The sequence below is a fragment of the Cygnus olor genome, chromosome 13 (assembly GCF_009769625.2).
Source record: "Cygnus olor isolate bCygOlo1 chromosome 13, bCygOlo1.pri.v2, whole genome shotgun sequence".
Classification (NCBI taxonomy): Eukaryota; Metazoa; Chordata; class Aves; order Anseriformes; family Anatidae; genus Cygnus; species Cygnus olor.
Genome location: NC_049181.1, coordinates 338,221 through 365,045, shown reverse-complemented (window position 1 = coordinate 365,045; position 26,825 = coordinate 338,221). Strand labels below are relative to the sequence as shown.

Genomic DNA, 26,825 nt, shown 5'->3' with positions numbered 1-26,825 from the left:
TCTGCACAATCACGGAAGGAAAGACAAAAACACAGAGAGTACTTCTCTCATGATATTTTTAAAGAGCTCAGAAACCATTAAATTTTACGTTTTGCTAACTTGTGCAGAAGTAGAGAAAAAGAGGAATGTCATCCCTGTGTCTCTCCATGGAACAACAGCATTGAGACTCTGTTCCTGCCCTCCATGCTGTCTTCTAGAGAAGCTGACTCCTGGGTAGTCGTATGTGCATCAGGGATAAGCATAAACAAGATGCTGTAGGGTGCTCAGATAGAAGGCTTGCTGCCAAACAAACATTTGCTCACGGGCTGCAGCTCACAGTCACCAGAACTGTGAAACATCTCTCCTCCTCCTCATCCTCCCACCAGCTGGTAGAACCAACTTATGATCAGGGGCAGTTGTGAAGCTGCTTATAAACTGTTCTTCATCACACCGGGTTTTGTTCCGACCTCTCCTCCCTCCTTCCCCCAACAAAAAGCTTTGTCAAAATGATGGGGTTTGTCCAAGCTTTCTCTTGAGTTTTCTCAGTCTGGGGTGAAATTGTTTATCAGAGGACACAGTCCTCTTCAGAAGAGCCACGCAGCTGAGGCCCTCTCTAGGGTGTGGGCTCAAGCCCGCCCTACCAGCCAAAGCTGGAGACCTCCACCACTCACATTCCACGTGGCCCAAAGCCCACCGTTCACTGGAGAAGCTCTGACAGCCCCCTGTTCAGGACGTACACGCAAGTCCAGACATCCCGCCCTCATCCCCATGCTTCCCTGCTTCGGAGCCAGCACTGACCCCCAGGCCTGCTGCTGTCCAGCTTAGGGGCCTGGCCCCCAGGGGTGGGCCTGAAGAAAGGAGAACTTCCTCCTTTCTGCTTCCTTGAGGAAAGTGAACGGCCTTTAAAATAACTCCTTTATCTCAGAGTGGGCTGAAAACATTTTATCTGTTTCTTCACAAGATGGGATAGAGGTGGAAGGTGGGGCGGGGGGGGGAGGTAAAGGGTTCCTGCCCAGTTCTCACTTGTGAGCTTCTGAAATTTGCCTAGGAGTGGGGAGCTTGAAAACCTCTGGTCTGCAGCAGCAGCTGAACCAGGGCTGACAATGAGCAGAGCGCCCATGTTCAGAGCATTCAACAGCCCTCCAGCTCTTCACTAGTCTTAATGAAGTGTAATGAAAGGAAATTAATGAGCTTTCTCCCCCTTTGCCAAAGTAAAGAGCAGCAGGAAATACACAGGGATGCAATATGAATTGAGCATGATTAAGCACGTTATAACCATTGCTCTGAATAAAACAGAGCTGATACACCTAAAGAGCCTACAGCAGTCTCTTGTCATTAGAGCCATTTAGTTAGCTCTGCTTTAATTGCCTTTGAAAGCCACACAGAAAGGATTTCTTTTCTACCCTTTCCAATTTAAAACCAGGGACAGAAATACGTAAGCACCAACCCACACCCATTTAGACAATGGGTCTCAGTGGGAGAGGCAGGCAGACGGGTACTTCACGAGGAACCGCTTGGTGCCTGATGTGCAGGGTAGCGTGGCTGTGCTGCATGGGCAGGGCTGCAGCTGGGGGACACGATGAGTGCAGAGCTCTGGGATCCTGGGGGCTGTGCCACCCCCTGCAGCACTCTTGCTTCCAGCAGGCACCAGCCCGTGCGCTTCCCCAGGCTGGGGGGCACCACAGCCCCAGCCCCCAGCCCCTCTCCCACAGGGACCAGCAGCAGCAGCATGTCACTGCTGTCCTTCACCTTGGGGGGAAGCATTCCCACTTTTCTGCCCCAAACACGAACTGCAGCTCACACAAGACTTTAGCTCAGCTCATGGCATTAACTTGGCAACAGCCGAACTCCTGAGATAATTTCAGTAAAATGTATTTGAGAGAACAAACCACATCACAGAACACCACAGCACTCTTGCTCCTGCTGCACAAGGAGCTGTACAGATGCTGAGGTGCAGCACTTCACTGGCAGAACTGCAACACAGGGAAGTCACCGGGATGCTCTGCAGCACTGGCGAAGCTTTATCTCCCAGCACAAGGCACAGGACACCTGGTATCAGAACCCATCACCCGACGTACTGAGAGCACAAGGATGCATCAGTGAGGCTGATGGTGAGGCACAGCTGTGGTCATGCTCCCCAGTGGAGCTCTCGCAGACACTGTGACATGCACTGCCCTGAATTTACATCTGTCCAATTACTCATCAAAAAACAGCAATTCAACTCTAAACTAACATTTTCTCTTCTGCGTTCTTACTTGATTCACAAAAAAATCACAGATTATTTTCCCCCTTCAGGTTAATTAATTTAAAGGCTCACAGGTCTGTTGCGAGACAATATCCAACTCGGCTTTGGCAAAGGAGCAAGACTGGAATCTGGACTAAGCTCTTCTGCTGAGAAAGACCAAGTGGAGTTGTTCTGGAGTGAAGAAAATATGGGAAATATTTCCTCTCTTTCTGGTGGATAAGTATTTTAGAAGGACCTTTTTACTCCTTTTGCTTGTCTTGAGTTGATTGAAAGGGTCCTCAGGTCTCTCCTGGATAGATATTTTCATTACAGAGCAGAGTGATGAGGAAGATAAACGAAGAGGTCAGGGCTCCAGCCTTCCCTCCTTAGCTCCTAGAAGTCTAGTGTACAATGGAAATGATGCCCCAAAATCTTTGCTGTAGACAATGACCCAGTCTCTGCTCCAAGCACACAGCCAGAAGTTTGTACAAAGCTTTTATAGCCCTGAATTCTTTTGAGACATGAGTTTGAATCCATCATCCAGGATAGACCTCCTGTTGCGTCTTAGCCTCCTTTGCCTCTCAAGGTAGATGACAACTCCCAGAAGGACAGCAGCAATCAGGAGGAGGACCAAGCCTGCAACAGCTAGACAGATGACTGCAGCTTCTACCTGCCCTACAGGCAACTTAGCTCCAAAAAGCCTGACCTTCTGGGACTCATCCATATTCTCCAGTGGTGTCCCTGAGAGAAAAAACAAAAAGATTGTGCCAGTGAGAACCAGAAATAATACAACCAAAAAGAAGCTAAAGAAAGACCCAACACAATCAAAGCAAGTCAAAGCAGACCCAATCACTGTCCATCCGACAGACCCTCATCCCTCAGGTCACACAAATTTGAGAATAAATGGTTCTTTTCCTAATTCACTCCACCCCAAGACCTCAGAGCTGTTCAGCCCTATCAACTAACCACTGCTAAACCCACCATAAAGGAGGTGGTCTAAGGTTGTGTGAGGAGTCAGTGGCCGAGCTAGGAAAAGAACTGAGAAGAGAACATGCATCCAGACTGAGACTGCTGCGAGTTTCCCACCCTGCTCCAAGCTCCCCCCCCCAGCTTCTGCAGTTGCCCAGGCCACCACTTTCCAGAATGCACTTGCTCAGCCACACCAGCAGTGAGTCACTTCAGATCCTGAGTTCTTAAGCTTCCACGGTGAGGCAGCAGAAACCTTTTGAGAAAGGCAGCTATTTGCCTGGATAACGGCTGTCAGTCAAGGTTTTTTGCTTCGTGAGCACATACATGCTGATGTTCAAGTAGAGTGTAAAATCAAATTACTTAAATATTGTCAGTACTGCTGTGACATTTCCTACTCCTCTTCTTTACACTCATTTTGAGTGAGGAAAACATTGCCAAGAAGAACACGGCAGAACTATCAGTGGAGAGGGACTGAAGACTTGTAGATAGATGGTTGTGCTTTCAGCTGGTCTAAGCTGGCTCTGAAATCAGCTCAGATGGATTTATTCAAAGCAGTTGAAAAAAAAAGGAGCATTTGTGGAGACAGATGAAAAGTCATGGGAAGAAATCACCACTATGATCTCTTCACACTTCTACCTCCAGGAAATAATCTAAGACGCCCCATAAGCTTTGATTGAAAAGCATAAGAAAAATCATCTCCTTTGCAACATTCTCCTTTAAGACCCTTTGAATCTCTGCTTGTATGATAAATCCATACACAGAAGCACAGCAGGATGCGAGGACACTAGACTTTTTGACCTGACAAGGCCAAACAAGCCTAACAAGTCTGTCTTAGTTTTATCATCAGAGCACAGACATTTAGAGGACAGATAAACAAACTCACCTGGAACCTCCCTGTTACCCATCAGTAGCCAGGCCTCAGGCTAACACCCTGCCCAGCATGGCTGAGGAGAGGCTGTAAATGGTGGTTGTGCTTCTCCCTCCTCATCCTACAAATCTAGATCTCCATACTGACAAGAGTTCTCTTCCTCCTTTGCCACACACACACGCACACACACTTTTTAGCAATACAAGGTATACTATACCTTCATTGTAGTTTAGAACTTCAAGCACTGGCTCTGAAAGGAAACAAAAAATGGGTGACAAGGTGTTGGGCCGAACAAATCAAGTCCAGAACATGGCACTTCTGGCAAGGATCAGATCCAGATGCCAACACGGTTTTCCAAGGCTTGTATGTTTTCTTTTCTCCTGTCAATGTTTTCCCTCTCCACATCACACCAAGAGTGTTTTTGCATTACCTGCTTCAAGAGCAGACTCCCTCCCACTGCACAACCCTCTGAGAAAAAAGCACAATCAGTGTCTTTAAGTGTGGGCTTATCCCGGCTGGCAGGGTCATTTGGTCCCCCCACAGCAGGATGGGGGAGAGGACTGGAAGGGCAAAAGTGAGAAAAAACTTGTAGGTCAAGATAAAGGTAAGTGAAAGAGAAAACAAAACAAAACAAACAAACAAAACACAACAAAAAAATCCCCACAAGTGGTGCAAAAGCCATCACTCACCACAAGCAGACTAATAGCCAACCAGACCCTAGGCAATGGCTACTTTGGAAAAACTTCCCCTCGGTTTTGTTACTGAGCATGATGTGCTACAGCCTGGAATATCCCTTTGGTCAATTTGGGTCAGCTGTTCCAGCTGTGCCCTCTCCCAGTCTCTTGCCCACCACAAGCTACTAAGAAGTAGAGAAGACCTTGATGCAGTGTAAGCACTGCTCAGCAACAGCTAAAACATCAGTGTGTTATCAGTGCTGTTCTGGTAACAGCACAGTACAGGCCGCTACAAAGAAAATTAACTCCACTGCAGCCAAACCCAGAACAGTGTCACTTATCTTTGAACACCTTCCATTGTTTCCTGGTGAAATGAGAAGCCTTAGGACATGCATTCAGATCACATGTAATATTCTTAATAACAGTTGCTAGCTGACAGCTGAACATTGCTTCCCAAACTCAAGCTAAAATAAAACTCATAACACCACCCTAGGCAAAGTAGTAACAAATTGGTTTGCAGAGTTTAACTCCAGCTGCAGGTGTTACCATATTCCAAAGGAATATCTTAAATTAATAGCAATTATCCACTCAATTAACTGGCAGTTTATGGTATGAAAGAGTTGCTAAGTACAATGCAAACACAGGATTTAGTAGCATTAGTGGAAAGTGCTGTTATACATTTCACGGTAACAAGCAGCAATATTTCCAACCTGGTTTAGGCAAGACTTCAAAGAGTATCTCCATGCCAGCATGAATATGATCAGATACATGACAGTGAAGCAGCCATGTCCCAGGGTTCCCAGCCAACATCTCCACCATTTCAAAGGTCCCAGGGAACAGATCCACGACATCTGCTCTGTAGCTTTTGCCATTCTGTCAAAGGGAAGGGAGACTGTTAGCATGCAGCGCTCTGTACGTCTCTTGAGTAATGAAGGATTCTGTTGGTGTCACTAGAGATCACGTCAGTGCTACTACAGTTTATAAAAGTTCTACATAAGATTCATAGAGCAGCTCCAGGGCTGCAACTGTGAAAACAAATACAACCTGGTAATGCCTAATCCTGAGAAGGGTTTAGCTAGACATATCAGCACAATACAGAGGCTCAGTCAGTTGGATCTGGATGTGTAAAACCACATCCCTTTCCTAGCTGGGTGAAGTTGCTGTGAAATCATTCACGAAGTTCAAACCAGAGTCACACAAAAGGGATGATACCAGTGGCCAGTCCCCATTTCATTATCTACAGGATATTCTTACCTTGTATATGAAGGTCTCAGCATGAAAATGGACTGTGTGGATATCAATCTCCTGGCCCATTCCCAGCAGGTACCAGTTCACCCACTCTCCTTGGAACATGGTCAGCCCAGGCAAGTTTGCATAGAGCCTCCCATTGATCGCTGTGCAGTGAATAACATGCAGAAAGTAGAAAAGGCTGTTATTGAAATGGTAAAGATGCTGAGCCATCTCAGAAGAAGAACATGCTAGACAAGTTAGATGCTTCAAAGCTCATCTAGGAACTAGTGCATCGGTGTTTCATGTCTTCCATATGACAGTCTCCCAAAAAGTTTGGCGGTCTTTTTACAGCTCAGCTACTTATCCACTCTGTTAACAGAAGACGTGACTTGCATACAAAGCCATACTGTAAGCTCATCTCAAATAAATCTCGAAAGCTACTTGCTGAAAACCTGGAGTCAGCCAGCAGAGAGAGTTGCTTCTAGAAGTCTGGATGTGTAAAATAGCTTTGGCTCAGTGCTAGGGAAATATATGTATATACATATATACACATAAAACTCTGAACCATTTGCTTACTGAACAATGAAAACAGGTAATTTCTGCCAAAAGGCAACCCTGTCATTATATATGTCTCATGCTGGCTGCACACATTATGTGCTGATCATTTGAAAAATCACTACATGGTAGAACTTCATTTCATAATTAGCACAGCAAGAAGGAATACTGCTTTGACTGCAAATGCAGGAAAGGAACCAAAACAGTGAGTGAGTTGAATGACAGAGCACACAGGGAAACTTCCATGTGTAGATGGCAGAGGGAAAAAGATGGAAAGAGACATGATCTGAGGACAGGAACACCTGTGTTTAACTCCCAGGTGTGCCATAGGCACTTTCTGCAGCCCAAAACAAGCATTCAGCTTCAGTGTTGCTTTTGCTAGCTATTATAATAATTGAGTTGACAAATATAACTTAATGGACATGAGTATTTGGGGATTCTTTGTATCACCTACACAAAATAAGGAGTAGTAATAGCACATATAACGGAACTCTCTGCTCTTCTCATCTCATCAAGATGAACCCCTTGGCATTTGCAGAGAATATTTTAGGTAGATCCAGACATAATATCTAGGAAAATCAAACACCACATGAATTTAGAAAAATCTGTTCATTCTACTATTGCAGGAATAGTTTTCTTGAAAATCAGCTAAAAGAACTAGCCTGTGTATTGCAACCACACAGCCTGGTCAATTAACTTGAAACCTAACATATTGTTATGGTCCTAAGATGAACAGAATGACATCAGTCTGACATATTAATTTCACATTTAATATTATTTCCTCTCCGGAGTCACTCAGACACATTAGATATTAACCTCTCTGCCCCATGTCTTGCTATTCCTCCTGAGAAGGACAGCCATAATGATCAGCCTTCATTGTAGATCAAACATTTGTGTCGTGTATGTGCTATAATACTGAGAAATACAGAATTTAATTATGTTTTTGCCACTGATGAGAGAAAAGAGGGATGGCATTTATTTTGAGTCAGGCTCTTGTTTTCTGGGCTTTTCTGACAACTTACAAAAGTCACAGAGTCAAGTTCAACTTTGCATAGATAGCAATTAGTGCTTAGGTGCCTAATAGACATTACCATGCATTTTGTTGCTTTCCACAAATCTTTCATCCAGTAGGTCAATATCCTTGTGATTTCCCTTACTGTAATGTTGCACATTCTCTTCCAAGTACCAGGACTGATTTTCATCAAAAACCAGGAACAGCAGAGCAAACTCCCTCTTTACATCCTTTCTGACCCCGTCAGTTTGCAGTGCCCCTTTCCGGCAGACCTTCAGGGGTCCAATCAGACCGCTGTACATATCCTAATCCGAACAAAGGATAAAAATCTAAGGCAAGGATCTTCTCACCCTGACTTTTGTACACAGCTCTTTGCCCTTCAGCAACCATGTTCACTGTTCCCTGCATCACCCCACTTAAAATAAACTGTGCTACTGCATAAGTACTCTCATTGGTGAAAATCAGCTACCAGAGCACAAGAGCAGTGACTATACATGCTCTTATGAATGCAAATCAAAAAGTCATAAACATGAATGATATCAAAATACTCTTCACTCTGTGGCTGCAAAAACATCTGCAACTTGAGATAAAAAGACAATGATCTCTGGATTTAATGTGATGCTTTACTGCAGGATCCATCAGGTTGTTTCCCTGTAAAATCAGTGCTACGACAGTAGAACCTAGCAATGCTCAAATCTCCCTGTTTCACTCATATGGCCTAAATTTGGATAATTCCTGCCTTTCTAAATTAACCCTGTTGATCTCACCAATACAAGCCAGGACTCACTAGGAGATGTTCCCACATCCTGCAAAAAAACTGAAGGAAGGTTAGTTTCAAGGTGACGTAAAATTGCTTCATGCAGGTTTGCATTAGGAAAAAAATAATTGATAAACATAACAAATTTGGAGGATTCCCTCTCCCAGGAGAATGCTAGACTTATCACTAGATGGTTCTTATACCTCTCACCTGGGTCAATACCTAAACTGTATTCAACTCACATTGTTTTCTAGAGGGGACAAAAAAATGGTCTAAACATGGTTTTCTGGTTATACCTTCTTCTGTTTTACCTTTACTGGGTCCACCATGGAGTAGTAGATCCAAGGGATACAGGCTGAATCATTTGGCCCTGGACCAGACCTCTCAGGAACTTCCCACTGGTATGTCACTATGTCACCTGAGGGACAGAGAAGCACCATTAACACCAATGTGATAAACCAAGTTGCCAGCTTGCTGAGCAGCATGCAAAGCAGAACAAGAAAAGACGACCCTGTCTCAGAAGTGTAAATACAATTCTGATTTTGTTGGACGTTTCTCTTCCGTCAGGCACTGAAAAGCAGGATGGAAGCTCCCCTCTCACAAATGAAGTAGAGGGGTGACAGGAGGCACACACTAATAGGAGTTGGCACAATTCTGTTTTATTTGCCATGTTTGGAACTAGACCAGACCAAGGGAATTCTGCCTCTCTTCAGTACCAATGGAGCTTGAGATGATCATTCGTCTCTTTGAAGGATATTTATGATGCTCATTCAAATTCCTTTTTGAAATTACTGTTTTGCTTATTAGTAATACATTTCAGAAAGACAGGGCCCACCTGAAAGCCTGTCTGTTGCAGAGGCATAGCCTGCTCTGAAGAACGTGCAAGTTGAAGGGGACCAAAAGATTAAATAAATTCGCATCCGGAACATGAAAGAAATTGGTGACCTCAGTCAGCATTCTGACAAGCAACCATGCACATCACAAAACACACAGGTCATAAGGAAAAGAAGCAGATTTCTCCATCATGGCTCATCAGCCATGGGCTACTACCAAGAACTGACTAAGCTGTGAGCAGTGATCACCTTTCTCCTTGTTACAAACCATGCTCAGTATTAAGAACAAGGCCGTACAGAAAACCCGTGCTATGCTTATCCCAAAGTCACAGCAGAAATATGAATTCCCCTGGGCTTCCCACACGAATGATGATCACAGAAAACAGAGTGAACCTGAAAGACCAGTTATTGTTCAGTTCCAGGTCTCCGCCAGAAGAAAACAAGTATCTCTAAGCCTATTTAAAGAAACAAGCCTAGCTGTAGGCTAAAGTTAGCTTCCTAAGTTTGTACAGGAACAAGGCTTGAGAACATGGTGACTTACCAGGGTTTGCTATTTGTGGCTGCCCTGTCTGCCTTTCCAGCACCCCGTGTGCATGAATGGAGTAGGGTCGTGTGGCATTGTTCTTGAACACAATGTTAAGAATCTCTCCCACTTCTGCCCCCAGAAAAGGACCTGGAGACAGCAATAATATGCTATAGCAATAATATGTAACAGAAAAAACTGTCAGTATATCTCCTAAGAATATTTGTACCACTTTTTCATTCTCTTCTCCCCAGAGATCTTCCCTTACAATATTTATGATGCTTCCTCTCTCTCCTCTTCCTTAATTTCTGAATACTGCTATACTAAAGTTTGCAACATCTTTATCATCCCATGGCGCTAGTTTCAAAAAAGACCAGTAATATTCAAATTGACTCAACAATGTCACAAATCAGAGCTGCAGCCTATTCCAAGTGACACACACTGCCTAAACTTTGCTGCTCTGTCACCACTTAAAGTCCTGGTTTCATAAAACATCTGTCTCCATAGACTTCATCAACATTGCAGCATGCTTGTCCACTTCCCAAAGCCAGACTGCTTTTATCCCAACTGCATTTCTTTTCACAGCTACAGATTTTCACCTACATCTCTCAGACTGCTCTACAGAAGGCAGCAGTTATTTCTTCACAGCTAGAGAAATGCTGTTGTGAAAAATGCTTTGCTTGAGACATGGAAGAAATCTGGCAGCAAAGGCAGGCTTAAGAACCCAGCCTTCTAGGACAAGCTGTACTCAGGACCCTCTTTACTGCTTTCTCCATGGCTGGCAGGCCTGGACAACAGACAAGTCTGAATTTCTCCTCATGCTTGCACACACAGCAGATGTCTGAGTATGTGGGAGGCCTTCAGATTACAGTCCTTAACCACTGAATCACTGGCGTCCAAGTCCCACTGCTGTGTGAATGGAAAATGTACCCCTTGCACACTTCCTTACCTAGTATCCCCAGGTGTTCATCACCATTCATCCTGGCCTTACGAGTCTTGAAAGTCCCATCAGTGTACTCCCTGTAAACTGCTTTCTTGTACCGGGAGCCAAGCAGCCCATTCTCGTTGCTCAAAAATATATCGGCGTAGCTGAGAAATGCAGAACGAGTGCTGTGTTACTCAAATGCTCATGGGAAATAAACAGCTAACCTCTGGCAGGAGTTTTGCCAGCTGACAGTTTTCCCAGAGACCTGCTGCAGCTGCAAAGGTTGAGGGCAGCGGCTCCATCAGCACCCAGCAGTAGCATATGCACAATGTCACACCTGGCCATGTTGCCCTGACTGACTTTACCAAGGTCTACCGAAAAATCCTTGCCCAAGGCATCCCCAAAAGAGGAGCTGTACCTCTCTGTGGAGTGGCTGTGCCGCTCCCTCTCCCAGCTCCGGTCCGGCGCGTAGTCCCACTCCACCTCCTCTGCCGCGATGTAATAGGTGCGCACCCCCCTGTACGGAGGGGCAGGAGCCAGATCCCTCTTGCCGCACTTGGAAACGGAGTAGTGTTCCCTCATCCCAGCCTGGTAGTGATTGCTCGTCTGGCAGTAGATCTCAAAAACCCCTGAGGGAGGCAGCACAAACAAGGAAAACAGCTACTCTTAAAGATCCCAGGAAACAGCTGCTTCCCACGCACAGCTTGTGACATGGCTGACATCGGTATGTGCGCTGTGTATAGCTGAGTGGTTGTGTAGGGAGCTTGGTTGCCATAGGCTGAGATTAAAAGGGGTTGTTAGAGACACCAGTGAGGAATGGCACAACAAAATCCTACACAAAAATCATCTTGGGAAGCTGTCTTACACACACTGTAACCAGCTTATTAGATGTAAAGAAACAGATGAGGTAACAATTGTGCTACCACTGCTGGTTAAGTAAGAAGTCAAGCCTGCAAATGTCAAGGGGAGGAGACAAGCTGCAGCAGCAGAGGCCATCACATTGCATGAATGAGACATGGCATTGCGTGTTTAATCCCAGACTGGGAAGACAAGGGTCTGAAATTAACGTGAACCTCTGCAAGCCATGGACAGCAGAACTGCACTGACATCTCTACTACTTGATTCTGAAAGATGTGTTTGCATGTTTCCATAGACAACAGGCAGCAAAGTCCATCAGGGCTATTACTACAAATATTTAATAGGAAGAAGCAGCAGACTAGAGAATCAGCCTGGGACAATATAGAACAAGATCCTGTATCTCCTGTTCTTCTCCAGAAGCAGATGCAAAGATAAGAGCTTTGGGGTTGTAAATGGGGCCAAACATGATCTAAAGCACAGCTCAGCTTGTAATGCTTGTAACACACAAGTTCACATCATGCTAATGAATCAGCCATAGGAGCAAATATCACAACTGGAGACTTTTCCTGACACTAAGTTAGATACATAGACACTTACCCTTGTTATCAGGTTGCATGAAGGCAGTAGCAAATGTGTGGGGGAACAGGCTGGTTGAATCTCTCCTCATCCCGTTCATCTGCAGGGTATTTCCCTGAAACACAGCTCCATGTACATCTGCTTCACTGCCCAAGCCCAGAAGGTGCCAGGACACATTGTCTCCTTCACAAACATCCAGCCCAGGCAAGTTACCAAACATAAATCCGTTGATGGCTGCAAAGGAGAAAACAATTTACTCTCTGCAGGTAGACATCAGCCTGGAGATTCATTCTGTGTATATACTGGGACAGGGCAGGCCTGCCAGTGGAAAAGCATCTTCCTTGTAATTTGCCCCTGAATACACTCAGGACAGGCTTCCTGAGACGGCGTGTTTCTTGTCCAACATCCCACCCGCTCTGTAGCTTCACTTAATTTCAGCCCAATACAACACACAGCCACTCCAGCATCCCAGCTCTGACTTAACGTGAATACCCGGACGTGTTTTACAGGTTCAGTCCCACTGTCCACAGAACACCATCAGGCCATACCATGCATCCTGTTTGATTCCTCAAAGCCATCATCCTTTTTCACAGAAGTCTCTTCCATCCTCAAATAGTACTTTATGTTTGCATTTAAATACCAGCTGAGGTTCTCATCAAACACACTGAAGAGAAGGTAAAATTCTTTGTCGATACCTTTCTAAGATACAATCACAATGATGGCTGTTAATTTTTAAAATCAACTATCCTTGCAGATAAAGCTGTTTTGTCTAGCTCTCACTTTCGTCTTTATCTTCTAACTTGGCTCACAGAGGGCCAGGGCTCTGTCCCTTTACTCAAATTGAATATTTTATCTTTCATTTCACAAGAGGCACCATTTATGCATTTGTCCTGATATTGCTCAAGTGAAGTGATCAACATGTGCCCAAGAATATTACTGCATTGTCTCCTTCCCCCACCACCCTTACATTTAGTGTAGGTTTTACCACCCACCCACATCAGACCTAAAAACAGAACTTGGCTGGTGGGGCAGGCTGATGACTATGTTCCACCCCTCCTTCCTCCTACCACAGGCCTGAATTTGTTTTTTGTTGTTGTTTTGTTTTTTTATTACCTTAAAATTGTAAAAATATTAATTCTCCTAAGAAATGCATCCCATAGGATGGTGCGTTTCCCCATTAACAGAACATCGACTGTGCTGTCCAGATGCTCATTTTGGTATCAGCTTCCTTAGCTGTACCCAGAAGGAAACCCTGCAGAGAGGGCTAAGCATTTTCCAGTGGGGCACAAAGGCATGTGCAGAATAGCTGTGCACCTGTCCCAATTAACCATTCATTAAAGGGTTGCCTAATATTATGGAGCCAGAATTGCTACCCCAGGTGGTTTTTCCCTGTCCTACCTTTCCAGACAAGTCTGTCTTTGTTTTGTTTACACCCTTTTAATGACTCTAAGTGTTTCATCATTACCACAGCTCCTTCATGTAGTGGGCTTTATATATCCTTGATCCTCTCCGAAGATTCACAGTTCTACCCTAACGAACATGCTGATCTCTTCTGAACTCTTAGTTTAGCTACAACATGCCACCAGTGAAAGCAGGCAGAAAGCAAACTCCACTACAGATGCTCAGTAGAAGCTATTTTCAGATTTCTCAGCCACTGCCTGATCTGAACTGCTATGTAGGTAGGATGACAGTAGGCTATTTTTCTGCCACCTATTGTTTTTCACAACAAAAGTCTGTTAACATCTTGCACTTGCCCGGTATATTTATTTAGATTCTTCCCAGGACTTACTGCAATAAGTAGAACATCCCCGAATAAAATTCCAAGAGGAAGTTCTGGTCACCCTTCAGATTTCACCTATCTTTCATCAAAACCATAGAACAAGATGGATTTTCATATGCTTTTTTTGTAGTCAGCTATGCTTGAAAATTAGCTGACCTTGCAGAATAAATAAGGCTCACCCAAACCTCAAAGCACCATATCATTCAAGCACACCATGTAGATTTTCATCTGTAAGCATGTCAAGATGGCTTTTTTGGTGTTTCTGAGATTGCAATGAACATTTCACGTGCCTCTGAAAAAAGTACTTTGTTTTAAAGCAAAGCCCAGAAACTATTTCAAGGGCAGCCCTTGTGAGTCCAGAATGCTAGCCTTTCCCACCAGAACTGTGGCACACAAGTGCCCTGATGTTAACATGTTGTTAACATGATGTTAACATGATGTTAACAGACTTTAATTAGACTCTCTGGACTCACACTGTCGCACATTTGTTTTCATTGTGTTCCCTAATGTTTGCTGATGTTTCCTCTCTCTGCCAGGTTGTTTCCTTGTAACAGTGCAACAGGAAAATCCTTTTTACCTGTTTGTTGTTGTCATCCAAAGTGCCTGGCTTGCAGATGACCAGAGGGCCTACCAAGCCTGAACTGGAGTCTTTGACAGGGTCCACAGCAGAGCTGTACAACCAGGTCAGGCAGGGAGGGTCACTGGACGTCGGCCCAACATGCTTTGGCACAGTCCATCTGTATGTAAAGTTCTGCAGAGGTGCAACAGAAACACCATGCTGGGACAGACCTTTAAAACAGAGATTGGGGTGGTTATTCTCAAGGTCCCTGTACAAACTAGTTGCATCTTCTCACCAGTTACATTCACACTTGGCTTTCACTCATGTCACTAAAACAGCAGACGTCTCGAGGATGGAAGTGGAAGTATTCAGAGGGCACACACAGAGCTGCTCTCAGTATCACTGAAATTCCTCCCTGGTGCCAAGGCAGAGATGGGCATGGTGACAGCAAATAACGAAACGGATCCAGCTGCATCCAGGATGATGAATGTTGGAAGCGTGTGGTTACCTAAGCTGGAGTGCATTGGGAATGCTTCTCTGCTCGCTGGGGTCTCAGACAGCTAGAAATGGTTTGAGCTTTGGTTTACTAGTTTCATTCACAAAAATAGCACCCCTGGAACCATGCTCCCTCAGGCACCCTCTCTGGGCATGAGCTTTGCAGAATGACTCCTCTTCTGAGGCCTCAGGCAGGCTCAGAGGACCAGGCAGGCTCCAGAGCACACCCAGTCTCTCCTGGATGCAGGAACTTCATAGCTCGGAGGAGACATAGGCTGTGGAGCTCCACCACCAGGATTAGCATTAAATTAATGTGGTGGTTTTACCCTGCTGGGCAACTAAACTCCACGACAACCAATCTCTCCCTCCCTCTCCTCAAAACAAGAGGCAGAGAAGAAAGTATTATGTGACAAAACAGGCTCATGGGTTGAGATAAGGATAATTCAATTAAAAGGAAAATAAAGAGGGGGGGAATAAAAATAATAATAACAAAAAAGAGAAAAAAATCAAGCAAAGGCCTCATGGAAGGAAAGATGGGACAAAACCAGTTACTCTCTACTTGCCATCAACAAGCACTGTTCTTCCACATCCTGGGAAGCAGGGCCTCAAAAAGTGTCTTGGTTGTATGGGAGGACAGAAGCCTTCATAACAAGAGCCCCCGCCTCTCCTTCTCCTTTTCTACCTTTTATTGCTGAGTGTGATACCTTGTGGTACGGAACATCGCTGTGGTCGGGTTAGGTCAGCTGCCCTGGCAATGACCCTCCTCGCCTCTTGCCACCCCAACACCTACTGGCTTTAGGGGGTTTGGAGAGCACCTTGATGCTGTGCCAGCACTGCTCAGCAACAGGTAACAGTGGTGTGATACCAATGCTGGTCTTGCTGCAAGTGCAGAGCACAGCACTATATGGGCTGCTGCAGGGAAATTTAACTCCTTCCCAGAGAGACCCAGCACAATTAATTTAAAAATGTTAGCCACAAACCATCATGGTACCGCATCCCTTCCCATGCCTTCCCATAAGACACTCCATGAGGCTGGATGCTGAACGGCCAGGAGGCTTTGTTAACAAACATCACCAGGATGGTGTCACCAACTTCAGCTTTTATCACAGGACCTACACAAACACCAGAGAGTGAGTGTCAGCAACAGAGCAAATCCCAGGACAACCACATGAACCAAACAAGACAGGGCCACCTTTGATCCAGGGCTGATGGGAGAAGATTCAGAGCAGAGGTAGATGGGGGATCAGGTCAAATGAGTTCATGCAGCTCCCCCTGTGGATGTTGCTTATTTATCTGACCAGAATTTTTCATTGATTGCTCTTTCAGTGTGTTTAGTTTAGTAGAAAAGAACTGTAATTTGTTTGTATGAAGTCATATCCAAGAATTCCCTCATTTGTCTTCCTATAGGAATGTGGCTGTTGCTGGCAACCCTAGCCCTTTTGTTTTCCCTGGCTCCCAGGGTCCAGCAAGACTCACAGTTAGACTGCATCTCCCATTCTATGTATAATTCCACCACTTAACTTATATTCAGCTGCTTAATACTTCCTTGTGTCTCTTTCCCCACAAATCTGTATATTAATCCATGTGCTCTTTCCTTCTGTAGCCTCTCCGGGTATCGCTGTTGCTAATTTCTGGTGTCATTAGATTATTAGTCACTGTTGATGCAGGGAACTGGACCACACCTATGTGCTTCTACTGTGTATGGCACAGCCTTCATATATGATTCAATTCCCTCTGAAGATTCTCTATTTTCTTCTCTCATCTTTCTTTACCATCTTCACTGATACCTGGCTCTAACAAAGAGAGCCCACGTGGGAGAGGAAGCTTTCTGTGAGAAAGTGGGGTTTGTACTGTGCCTTGAAGATAGTCAAAAGCATAAAACTAGGGGCTAGTACTGTGGCCTGTTTAGCTCTGGCTATAAACACTGCTTTGTAGCTCTGATTACTGTCACAAATATACTGTCCCTCAGCCCTTACTACTGACCTCTGAAGACTGCCCCAGCAGAAAAGCAACTCCCTCTGCTTTACCATCTGACATCCTAGGCCTGTGTGCCTCAGTCTTAAGTGTAACTGCTGTAAAACACCTCACTACATCAAGAAACAAAGGCATAGTTAACTCCTGACATCAGCCCATTGTTCTCACTGGCACTGAAAGAGGGTTTGTGTTGCTGGATGATTCCTACCAAGTATCCCAAGGTGTTTTTCTTCTTCTGACTGCTGCTTTTCCTCACGGAAGCTCTCATCAGTATATTCCACATACTTTGCCTTCCAATAGACTCCCCCAATTCGGTAGAGGCTACGCTTGAAATACTTCTCAGCAGGGCTAAAGGCAAAAAGCAAATGTCAGGTCATTTTTATGGAAATCAGTCTTTTCTCCTGCTTCCTCCCCACAGCCCTACTCCCTACAACATGCCCCTCTGGCAATGCCAGCAGCATCTCCAAATTAAGCAGCTTTCCCAGACAAGGGGAGCATCTCTGGTTTGGAAAAAGCACAGCTCATCACTGTGAAGCATTTTCACCCTCCAGGCTCATGTCAGCTGTGTTCAGGGAGCACTGCTGGCACAGGGACCTCTCCCAGCTGAAACAACCAGGTTCAAAGGCACAGGTCTGAACAGCATCTCTCTATACGATATGCAAAAGAGGGCAGTGCAGTAAATGGGAAGATGGGACACAGCCCAGGGGACAACCGCAGTCATAACTGTAAACACACAACAGCTGTAAGGAGAGATTTATCTCCTTTGCCACCACCCTCTCCACCACACACACAGATGTAACCTGCCTTGCAGGAAAAGCAGCTTAGTTACAAGCACAAGTCACGGGTCTACATAGCGTGCAGTTCTATGGTCTGGAAGAGTTGCTGCATGGCTTTGGGTAAATCATTAACCTCTCTGCATTTCTACTTCAGTCTCCAACAGCTTCCCAGAGGAGGGAAGGGAGAGGGAGGCATGCCCTTCTTTCAGTTTCAGAAACCACTGCTATCACAATCATTTGACACATGGAATGGAAAGCTGTCATGGAGATCACTACATTTAATTTCCTAGAAATTGCTTGCCACAGCAAGGCTACACTGAAGCATATCTGCAGACTAGCTCTGCCACCCTGTGTCTGCTGCAAGACGCACTTGCTTAGTAGCTTATCAGATCTGTGGATTTCTTCCTAGGTCAGGCACACCAAGCAGAAATGAAGCCCAGAGAGAAAAGCAGCAGCTCATGTTCTACATAAACTGGGACTCTTGGAGTCTGCAGGTAAGGCTACAAAACACAGCAGCACACTTCCATGTGAAGTACCCTGAGATACCTAGTACTGCGTTTGGTACAGTCCAGCTACAGCAGCTGACATTTTTAGTTGGGCTAATCCATGTAAATTGCAGATATGTAGTTTGCTAAGAAGAAAATCCCACATTTTCTTCAGCAGCCTCCCCTCATACTAGAAACCCCCATCAGCCTTTTGCTTACCTGCCTGCCTCACTCAGCTGTTTCCCGCTGCTTTGGTCATGTCCTGAAGGTCCATAGTCCCACTGCAATTCCTTTGCAGCTATGTAGTATTTCCGAACTTTCCCCTTCAGGGCAGGTTCCAGAGCTTGCTGAGAACAGGGCCGGACTTCGTAGAAAGCCCCCATCCCCGCTGCCCAAAACATGGTGGAGGACACACAGGCTTAATGCCTCTCAGCCAGCAAACAGTCCCACCTTCCTACCACAAACCAGCCATTCCTTTTCTGTTGTCCCCAAAGGTACATGGCTGGGAGGTGATTAGAAGAATGATTTGAAGGTCATTAGAAGGTGATTTCCCACATAAAGGAGTTTTTTCTGCTGGTAAGCAGAGCTTCTTACCTTAAATATTGGACGCTAGATAAGCATGGACAGAGAGCAAACAGAGCCTTCTTCTCTCCTCAGATGTACCATGCCAGGGCCTCTTACAGGGACTACTGTTCTTAGGGCACTGCGTCATTTTAAGTTTCAGCTGTGCCAGTGTTCACCAGTGACCAACATGGAACATCATACAGTGGTATAAGTCACCCCTAGTAAGCTTGGCATATATATTAATAACCAACCCACCCCAATTTATACAAGACAAGGAATCACCCATTCAACTATGGACATTTTTAATGGGAATGCTGCCCAAGGCACTGTCCCCTACCACAAAGTACATCACAAGATCACACTGGGAGAAAAAAGGGAGGCCACCGTGTGGAACACATTCCAGTGTCTGCCTTACCTTGTATGTGATCATTGAGCTGACAGCTCAGGAGCCATCTCCCAGGGTTACTGGGGATCATGTCTGCTGTAACAAAAGTGGCTGGGAAGAGGCTGGCCACATCTGTCCTGTGGCCTCGAATGTTGAGTGTTTCTCCATGGAAGTAGGCTGTATGAACATCAATTTCATTGCCCATTCCAAAGAGATGCCATGAAACGTGATCTCCAGCACACATTGTCACCACAGGGAGATTCCCAAACACAAAACCATTAATAGCTGAAAAAACAAACAAGTCAAAAATCAGAGATCAGAAGAAGTGCCTTCAGAGCTTCTGCCTGCAGCTGACAATACAGACAGATTTGAAGGATAGACCTACCCAGAACTCATCCTCCTCTTCTTCTGGAGAGCTCAGTTCCAGAAGTCATTTCCTAACATGAAGCACATTCAAAATCTCCAAACAACTAAGAAAGGCTCACTCAAGCCAAAGATTAGATCAAAATAACATTTTTTCCCCTGGAGTTGCTGCACTGTCTCTGTGACATCGTTTGCTTAGCACGTGATCTCAGAGCTTTCTACTACCCCTTTTGCCTCTACCTGCAGCCTGGTATACAATGGCAGAATGTGCATTTCAAGATACTAGAGCACTGGCACACCCAGAGTATCTGGGCAAAGTCAGTAACTTCACAAAGATGACACTGACCGTGCATTTTGTTGCTCTCTTGGAACTCTTCATCTTCTTTGTCTACAGAGCCTGGATCTGTGCAGAATGACGCAATGTTCTCATCCAAGTACCAGCTTAGGTTCTCATCCACCACACTGAACATAAGAAAGAAATCAACATCCATATCCTGGCGTCTTTGAGAAGTGCCAGTCAGTATTCCTAGGGTAAAGAAAAGGTGAATGATTACCCATCCATGCAGAAAAGCAAACATTGGTTTTAAGGGTTTAAAACACCAACAGAAGAATAACTTCTTATCACACAAGTCAGAGACAGATGCTTTCCCCACCATTCTAGCACGGCTCACTTCAGAGTTCTAGCAATTGCATCCACTTCTAGTACACTGCTGCTACTGCATGTCTCAATCCTATGCAGCTCTAGCTCCGCATGGCTGAACTGCAACTCCTTCAGTGTTCTCACTTCTGCTGAAATCAAACAGTACCCCTAGTTTTTTAATATATAAACTAGATCTCATGCAAGATTCCCCCTCCTAACATGGATTTAAACAGCCCTCTCAGATCAAGAAGCCTACAAGCTCACCTGCCTGGCCACTAGAGGATAAAGACAATGAAATGATCAGAACCCAACCAGAACACAGGTACTGTCTTCTTCAGTCATGTCACATTTTCCCATGAGGTTGGGAGCTGCCCGCTGGAGTATCTTCTCATCCCGTCCTTATCCAAGTCACCAGAAAAATCTTCATAAAATGAAACTCAGCTGCTTTCCCTGGGAATTTTTACCTTCTTTGCATGTAAGTAACGGCCCAATTAACCCAGATGCAATGTCCTTTGGCGCATCAATATGAGAGTGGTAGATCCAGGTCAAGCAGTTTGGATCATCAGCAGTTGGGCTGTGATCTTCAGGAACAGTCCAAGTATAGGTGTAATTCCCTCCTGGGGGGACAGCATCATCCTTCTTCTGATCCTGGGGGGACATATCAGGATACAGGGATCCTAGAACAATTGAGCAATCACAATATCCATTCAAGAAGAGCAGAGATGTCCAAACATGTAACCTTATACTGAGCCTCTCACACTCAGTAGATAGCTGTGTATATATATTTGGGTAGCAGCTTTCAAAGCAAGACTCAGCATCCCAAGGTTGAAATAGCACTTAATATCATTCATTAAAGAGAAACTGAGTCACAGAGCCCTTGTAAGGCAACATGCCAAGCAAACAGATCAGCACAGGCTCAAAGGTTATTCCCATTCTGCCTACTGCTACTTGGCCTTCAACAAGGCCACGTGTAGCTCTTTGGTCTCATACTTTGTCATTCCTGTGAAGCTCAATGAAACTTATCACACTCATGGCTCTCATACTGCAACACTTTAAATAACGAATATAACATTTTCTATGCCACTTTCCCACTAGCAAGCCTTGGGAGCTCTACAAAAATCAAGCGATCTGGACTGTGTACTTTAATGCCCAGGTCACAAAACTCCTCCCAGACCCATAAGCGTACAAACCCGACATTGTGACTTCACTTAAAGACTGAAATACAGTTGCTTTCCAGCAGTACAGCTCTGGGCTAACCAAGTCTGTGGATTCTTTACAGACATTTCTCCTCAGTGTATACTCCTCAATTCCCAACCAGAAAAATCCATCTCCATTATGGCAGCAGCTCATTTACCTTCAGAGTCCTTTTTGTAGAAGACACCATGAGGATGGATTGTATATGGCCGACTAGCAAAGTTTTTTAGGTGTACTTTAATGGTATCCCCCACTTCTGCTCGGATGATGGGTCCAAGGAACCCCAGCCAGCCAGGTTTGTGAATCTCAGTGGTGTAGGTGGAGTCTGTATATTGCTTGTACACAGATTTCTTGTATGTGCTTCCCACCCTGTCTTTGCCAGGCTGCAGGAACATTGAGGCCTTTCTGTTAAATTCAGAAAAGGGAAAGGCACCATGAGTAATGCATTATACAAAACAGCTTGTCGGTAACACAGGAGAGTAGCGATGACACGTAGCTTTCTCAGGTAAGCCCTAAAGCTTTCGGCATCACAGAGAACCTCCCATGCTCTACCCTAACACACCCTAAGCCAGCAGCGAACTTTCTCTTCCCACCTATGGCTGCTGTGACACAGAACACAACCTATTCACGGAACAGTGAGTACTGGGTGATAGAACTGTCTGCTTTGGAGCACATGAAATATAACAGGACACTGGCCAGTTTATACCTTGGTAAGCCTGGGGCTAGAGCCACAAGTACAGTCAGATACCAAACTCCAGCTGATACACAAAGCCATGGCCTCACCCTCCATTTGTCATGAAAGGACAAAGTGCACCCCTGAACTGTGCAAACAAAGAACGAGAAAGATGGTGCTTCTCTGACAATCACATGTAAGTGACGTGGGAAGACCAAAGCCCTTCCCACTCCCGCTTCCGCCTTTGTTGGTCCTTTGGAAACTTATCTCAACACCTTTGTGGGGTTTGCTGCTGGATCACAAGAAGGGGTGAAAAAAGAATCTCATGAGCTCTGTCAGAAATCCAGACTAAAAGATGCTTTTCGACTCAACAGATTCTTAGCTACTTGTAGTATGACAGACAAGTCAGGCAGGTATGTACTCTGCACATAATCAGCTTTCAGAGTTAAAAACTCATACAGGTACTAAAGTTCAACACAGGAATATATTTGCTCTTTGTGACTATGTCTTAGTAGATAAGAGATGAGTCATGGTACAGGTATGAGTAGGACAGGCCTAAGTGAGAGCTCAGGTTACTTCTCTCACCCCCTTAGAATCAATCATGCTACAGCAACATACATGGTCCTGAAACAGAGGCAAACTCAACACATTGCTCCAGAAGATGAACAGTGGAGGCAAAAACCAATTAACATTGCCTTTGTCATTCATTGTATAGCTAGAGCCCAGCCCCTCACAGTCTAAAGCTCATGTTTCTGAGGTCATCCCTGGAGCCACTATTATCAAAGTGTATGGATAATTCGTATTTTTTTCATATCTGCCTCTTTCCCTACATAGGTCATTTCTTCCAAACAAAAAACATTCTTCAAGCATTTTACCAATTCTAATATTCATATCGAATCCTTTTCTCATTGCTAGCAATTTGACTTCTGCAGTCATTGTACAAGTCCCAATAACCAATTGTGTGCAGTGACAGTTTAAATACTTCAAATTTAATAGTCGTTAGCTTCATTTTCTTCTCTTCATGTATTATGAGAGAAAGCAAACAAAAATCACTGCATTCGTTATCACTGCAGGAATTGGTGAAAACACCTTTATTTAGCCTGAATTTTGGGGAGTTTCCTTTTCTGTGAATAATTTGAGTCTATTCAGCATCTCCTGAGAATGGGGAGTTTCTCATGCTAAACTGGTGGCCCTTGTTTTTCCTTTGAACCCATCCTAGTCCAGTTGCGTCACTTCTGAAAGAAAATGTTGAAACCCCCGAATGTTATTTATTATGGCATGTGAGGGTAAACAACAGAGCAAGTCAATAAACACAGTTCATCATAGAAAAAGGAAAAAACGCAAATGTCTTAAAAAAGCTGTGGAAAGCAAGACCAAAAAAAATCTAAACAAAACAACAACAGAAAAAATGTCTGGGGTTTTGAAAACCAGAAACAAAAACTGCTTTTGTAGTGACTCAAAGCAATTACTGCAGTTTCCAGATTTACTTTTCCCACAAAAACATTTTTAAAACAACTAAGGTTTCACTCACGAAGCTCCATCCAGTCTAAGGCTTGAAATCCCATTTACATAAGAACAAGCCAGCTTCATTAAGTCATTTACATCAAGGTGAAAACTCATCATGTTTCAGGATACATAAGCTGATCACCAGCTGGAACTAGGAAAATTAAACCTCAGGGCAGAGTATTGCACAATCTGTTCTATTATAGAGTGTTTGTACTTCCCTCTAGCATAACCAGCATTGGTCACTGGATGCTCCACTAAACTGACCATTCTTTTTCCCACTGGTACAGTTTCGTACGATAAAACAAGTTAACCATTAAGCTCATAAAGACCAGACACTTGATCCTGTCTCTTGCTTGCTTAGATGCCCCAGAATACTCGCATGAAGTTACCCAGAAAATTACTAGTTTAAGCTAGCAGACTTTAACCAGACTCAGTTCTTACAGAGCAAAACATACAGGCTATGTGCAATGCTTTGATTACTGAACATGTTCTTTCCCGTTGGAGCATAGTTCCAGTCCACCTCACGGATCCCCAGGTAATAGACTCGGGTGATGCCTCCAGCAAACGTGGGTTTTGGCAAATGGATGCAAAACAGCAACAACCAGAACAATTCCATCGTGGCCAGAAGTGAATACTCTTTTGGAGGATAAGCCTGTTTGGGAGAAAAGGAAAAACAAACATAGTAAAACAGAAGCAGAATGACCTCATAACTTTATCCTAAATAAGCTGGTTTGAAACTACGGGACATTTTGAGAGCGTGTGAGGACATCAGGTAGAAGTCCTGCTGTGGTCATTAAATATCCATGGGGTCTGAGACAACAAGGAAATCATCCCCATAACACACAAGGTGAACGGAGGTTATGCCAGTAAACCGTGCTTCTCTCATAACAGTTTAACTTATTGCTTTGTCTTTTGAACAATTTGGCCACATTACATGTTTCATAGCATTGAGGAAATGCTGCTAATTTGGTAAGATTTCACTCGGTAGGGGATAAGATGAACAGTCACAGTGTTTGTTAGAAGAGCAGGCACCCATAAATACCTATGCTGTGTAACCATCTTAAGGCCTGGGAGTCCTGAGCAGAACGCGCCACGGGCAGCGGAATTTAAAGTGATCAGTTTTTCACCAATACCGATGTCCCAAATCATCTTAAAGGTCCACGTACAAGGCAAAAGAAAATAATCCTGAACAAGAAACTTTATTGTTAACTGTTGCCTATATCCCCCTGCTCTACTAAGCCACCTGAGAAGTATGACTTAGTAACTATGAAGTAGTTGTAAATTTTAACTTTTTTCAAGATTGCTCTTATATTAACTATTTTCTCCATAATCTAGATCATGAAGTAAGGACCTCATAAAACTTGTGATTGACAACAAGCTTGGTGTATGCATGAGAAATACTCTGAAGACAGATCCAATGCAAGTTGCAGAAATTTTATGAAATTGAACCAGTATTCACAATATTTTATCTTGTTGAAGAACTACCTGCATAAAGAAGAAACTGATGCAATATGGAAGAGTAGAATTACACCAGAGGATAAAAAATAGCTTGTGAATAAAATGGATGAGAAAATAAATACAAATCACATGAAAATGCTTGCGAAAGATCTCATCTGGTGACGTACTTAAAGCTGGACACAGCCAATAACCAAACTGACATCTAAAATATATGTCCAGCTCTTTATACACATAAAAGCAATCTTGAAAAGGCTCAGCAGAGAGAAACAGGAAATGTGAGAATAAGAAAAATGCGATCTATCAAGGATATTTAAGGTAATCAGCTTTCTTTAACTTCAAAAAGAAGGGGATGGTGACATAGCACCACATCAAGCAGATCGGGTTTTGTTTGCTTTTATAAAGAGGCTTGTCATTATTTATTCTCTTGTCTTTGGTAATAACAACATGAATTGGAGGTTTATTTGCGGCAAAAGTAGATATTCTGTAAGGTTTTGGCTAGCACGGCATCACACTCAAATGGCTTTCCCAGGGAAACTGTGAAATCTCTTACCAGATCTGATGCCCAATACATGGGATTCGACCCCAGTACACTCCAACGGACAGGACACCTATTCATATCACTTCCAACCCATAATTCTGTGATATCCAAACATGCTGTCCTATTCTCAAAAGCTAATTATAATTATTACTGATTCCAAACATTCACTAAATTTAGAAGTTGAAAGAAAGCATCTCTCAGCGAGGGGCTGCTCGGCACGCTCAGCCAAGGCCTGGGCTCGGGGAGCTGCAACCCACAGCCAGCGCCAGGGAGACCGAGCTGGGGCTGGGCGCCGCTGAGACTGGGCATTCGGTGTGGGCTAATCTTTACAGTCTCTGATCTTAACGGCTTTGACAGCAGTATCAAATCCTAGGAAAGGGCAAAGCTTAGACTGCATACCAAGAACGAGCAGTGACTCTCGGAGCTGGCCAAGAAACCTGCCTCCCGACAAGTCCCTGCTGTGTCAGCCCGCGATTTCTACGTGACCGAGTCCCTGCCTGCCACACTAAAGTTCAGCACTGCATCATCGGTGCATTTATCTGATAATCCAGACTAGACCAGAAGCCATGGCAGGCTAAATGCCATGCGAATTTGCTCTGGTGTTGAGCAAAAAAGTCAAGGAAGAAACCTTCCGGACAGCCTAACGGGGGTTTTCGCAGCAGTCCCGTCCAGAGCTGGTGCTGGCACCCGAGCACAGCGCTGCACGGACCTGCGGCACGCTGGGAAGCGGTACAGCCTCGGCCAACCGAGACTCCCCAGGCTAGGCTGGCTCTGTCCTCACATTGCCCTCACAGCATCTGATCACCATCTAGTTACTCTGCTAATGCACGGCGAACAAAGTCAATAACCTTTACATTCTTTTTCCAGAAGTTCATTTTTCATTGAAATCTATGACAAGAAAAAAAAAAATCCAAACTGTGTGTTCTGTTCGTCAATGAACCTCGACGTTTTATAGCACAATCTTCACTCCCAAGAGTTACTGCTGCTGACCCGTTAATAAAACCGGAGTTGCAAACAAATAGAAAACCTAGATTTTAACATGTTCGCTGGCCGATCAACCCCCGTTTCAGCGGATTAATTGTATCAGCCCGCGCGCTGGGCTCTCCCCCGACATTTCACCCGAGGAAAGCCACTGCCCAGGGGGACGCGCACCCAGCGCCCCGACCCGTCCCCCCCACCCTTACTTTGCGGAGCGGGGCAGGCGCGGGTCCCGACGCGGAGCCGTCAGCTGGGAGCCATTGCCCTGCCGCGCCCGCAGCGCAGCGCGAGCTGCCGTGCACGCACCGAGCACCGCCGGGGACAAAGTCTGGGCCGTAAAGCGGGGCGACGCCTCGCCGCGGGGGGACGGCCGGCTCGGGGCTGGGGCTGGGGGCACACGACCCGCCTCCGGGGGCCGGCCGCGGCGACCCGCGCCCGCCGCGCCCCCGGGGCCGCCGCGCCCCTGGGGCCGCC

At 45.0% G+C, this 26,825-nt stretch overlaps 1 protein-coding gene across 2 annotated transcripts; it reads right to left on the bottom strand.

Moving 5' to 3' along the window:
- Positions 1 to 1,835: 1,835 nt before the first annotated feature.
- HEPH (hephaestin) lies at positions 1,836 to 26,791 on the bottom strand. 2 transcript variants are annotated; one of them, XM_040571893.1, is made up of 22 exons: positions 26,558 to 26,648; positions 26,083 to 26,261; positions 23,833 to 24,029; positions 21,359 to 21,603; positions 20,469 to 20,681; positions 19,711 to 19,890; positions 19,032 to 19,286; positions 18,272 to 18,440; positions 17,000 to 17,139; positions 15,798 to 15,929; positions 14,341 to 14,552; positions 12,532 to 12,682; positions 12,005 to 12,217; positions 10,968 to 11,178; positions 10,574 to 10,713; positions 9,643 to 9,774; positions 8,580 to 8,686; positions 7,591 to 7,816; positions 5,969 to 6,108; positions 5,425 to 5,587; positions 4,258 to 4,290; positions 1,836 to 2,944 (listed from the first exon to the last, which is right to left on the bottom strand). In XM_040571893.1, exons 3-22 carry the CDS (start codon positions 23,991 to 23,993, stop codon positions 2,700 to 2,702), a joined length of 3,468 nt encoding a protein of 1,155 aa, XP_040427827.1. In that variant the 5' UTR covers positions 23,994 to 24,029; positions 26,083 to 26,261; positions 26,558 to 26,648; the 3' UTR covers positions 1,836 to 2,699. The 2 variants fall into 2 exon arrangements, with proteins under 2 accessions (XP_040427827.1, XP_040427826.1); XM_040571892.1 differs by lacking the exon at positions 26,083 to 26,261 and having other exon boundaries at positions 26,558 to 26,791.
- Between the last annotated feature and the right edge of the window lie 34 nt (positions 26,792 to 26,825).

Excerpts from the sequence above, each read along its gene's own strand:
- HEPH (XM_040571892.1), bottom strand. The coding sequence starts at position 23,993 with ATGGAATTGTTCTGGTTGTTGCTGTTTTGCATCCATTTGCCAAAACCC. Across the intron at positions 4,291-5,424 it reads TGAAGTCTTGCCTAAACCAG|AGCCAGTGCTTGAAGTTCTA; the intron begins GTTGGAAATATT and ends GTTTCCTTTCAG. Across the intron at positions 2,945-4,257 it reads AGTTCTAAACTACAATGAAG|GGACACCACTGGAGAATATG; the intron begins GTATAGTATACC and ends TTTTTCTCTCAG.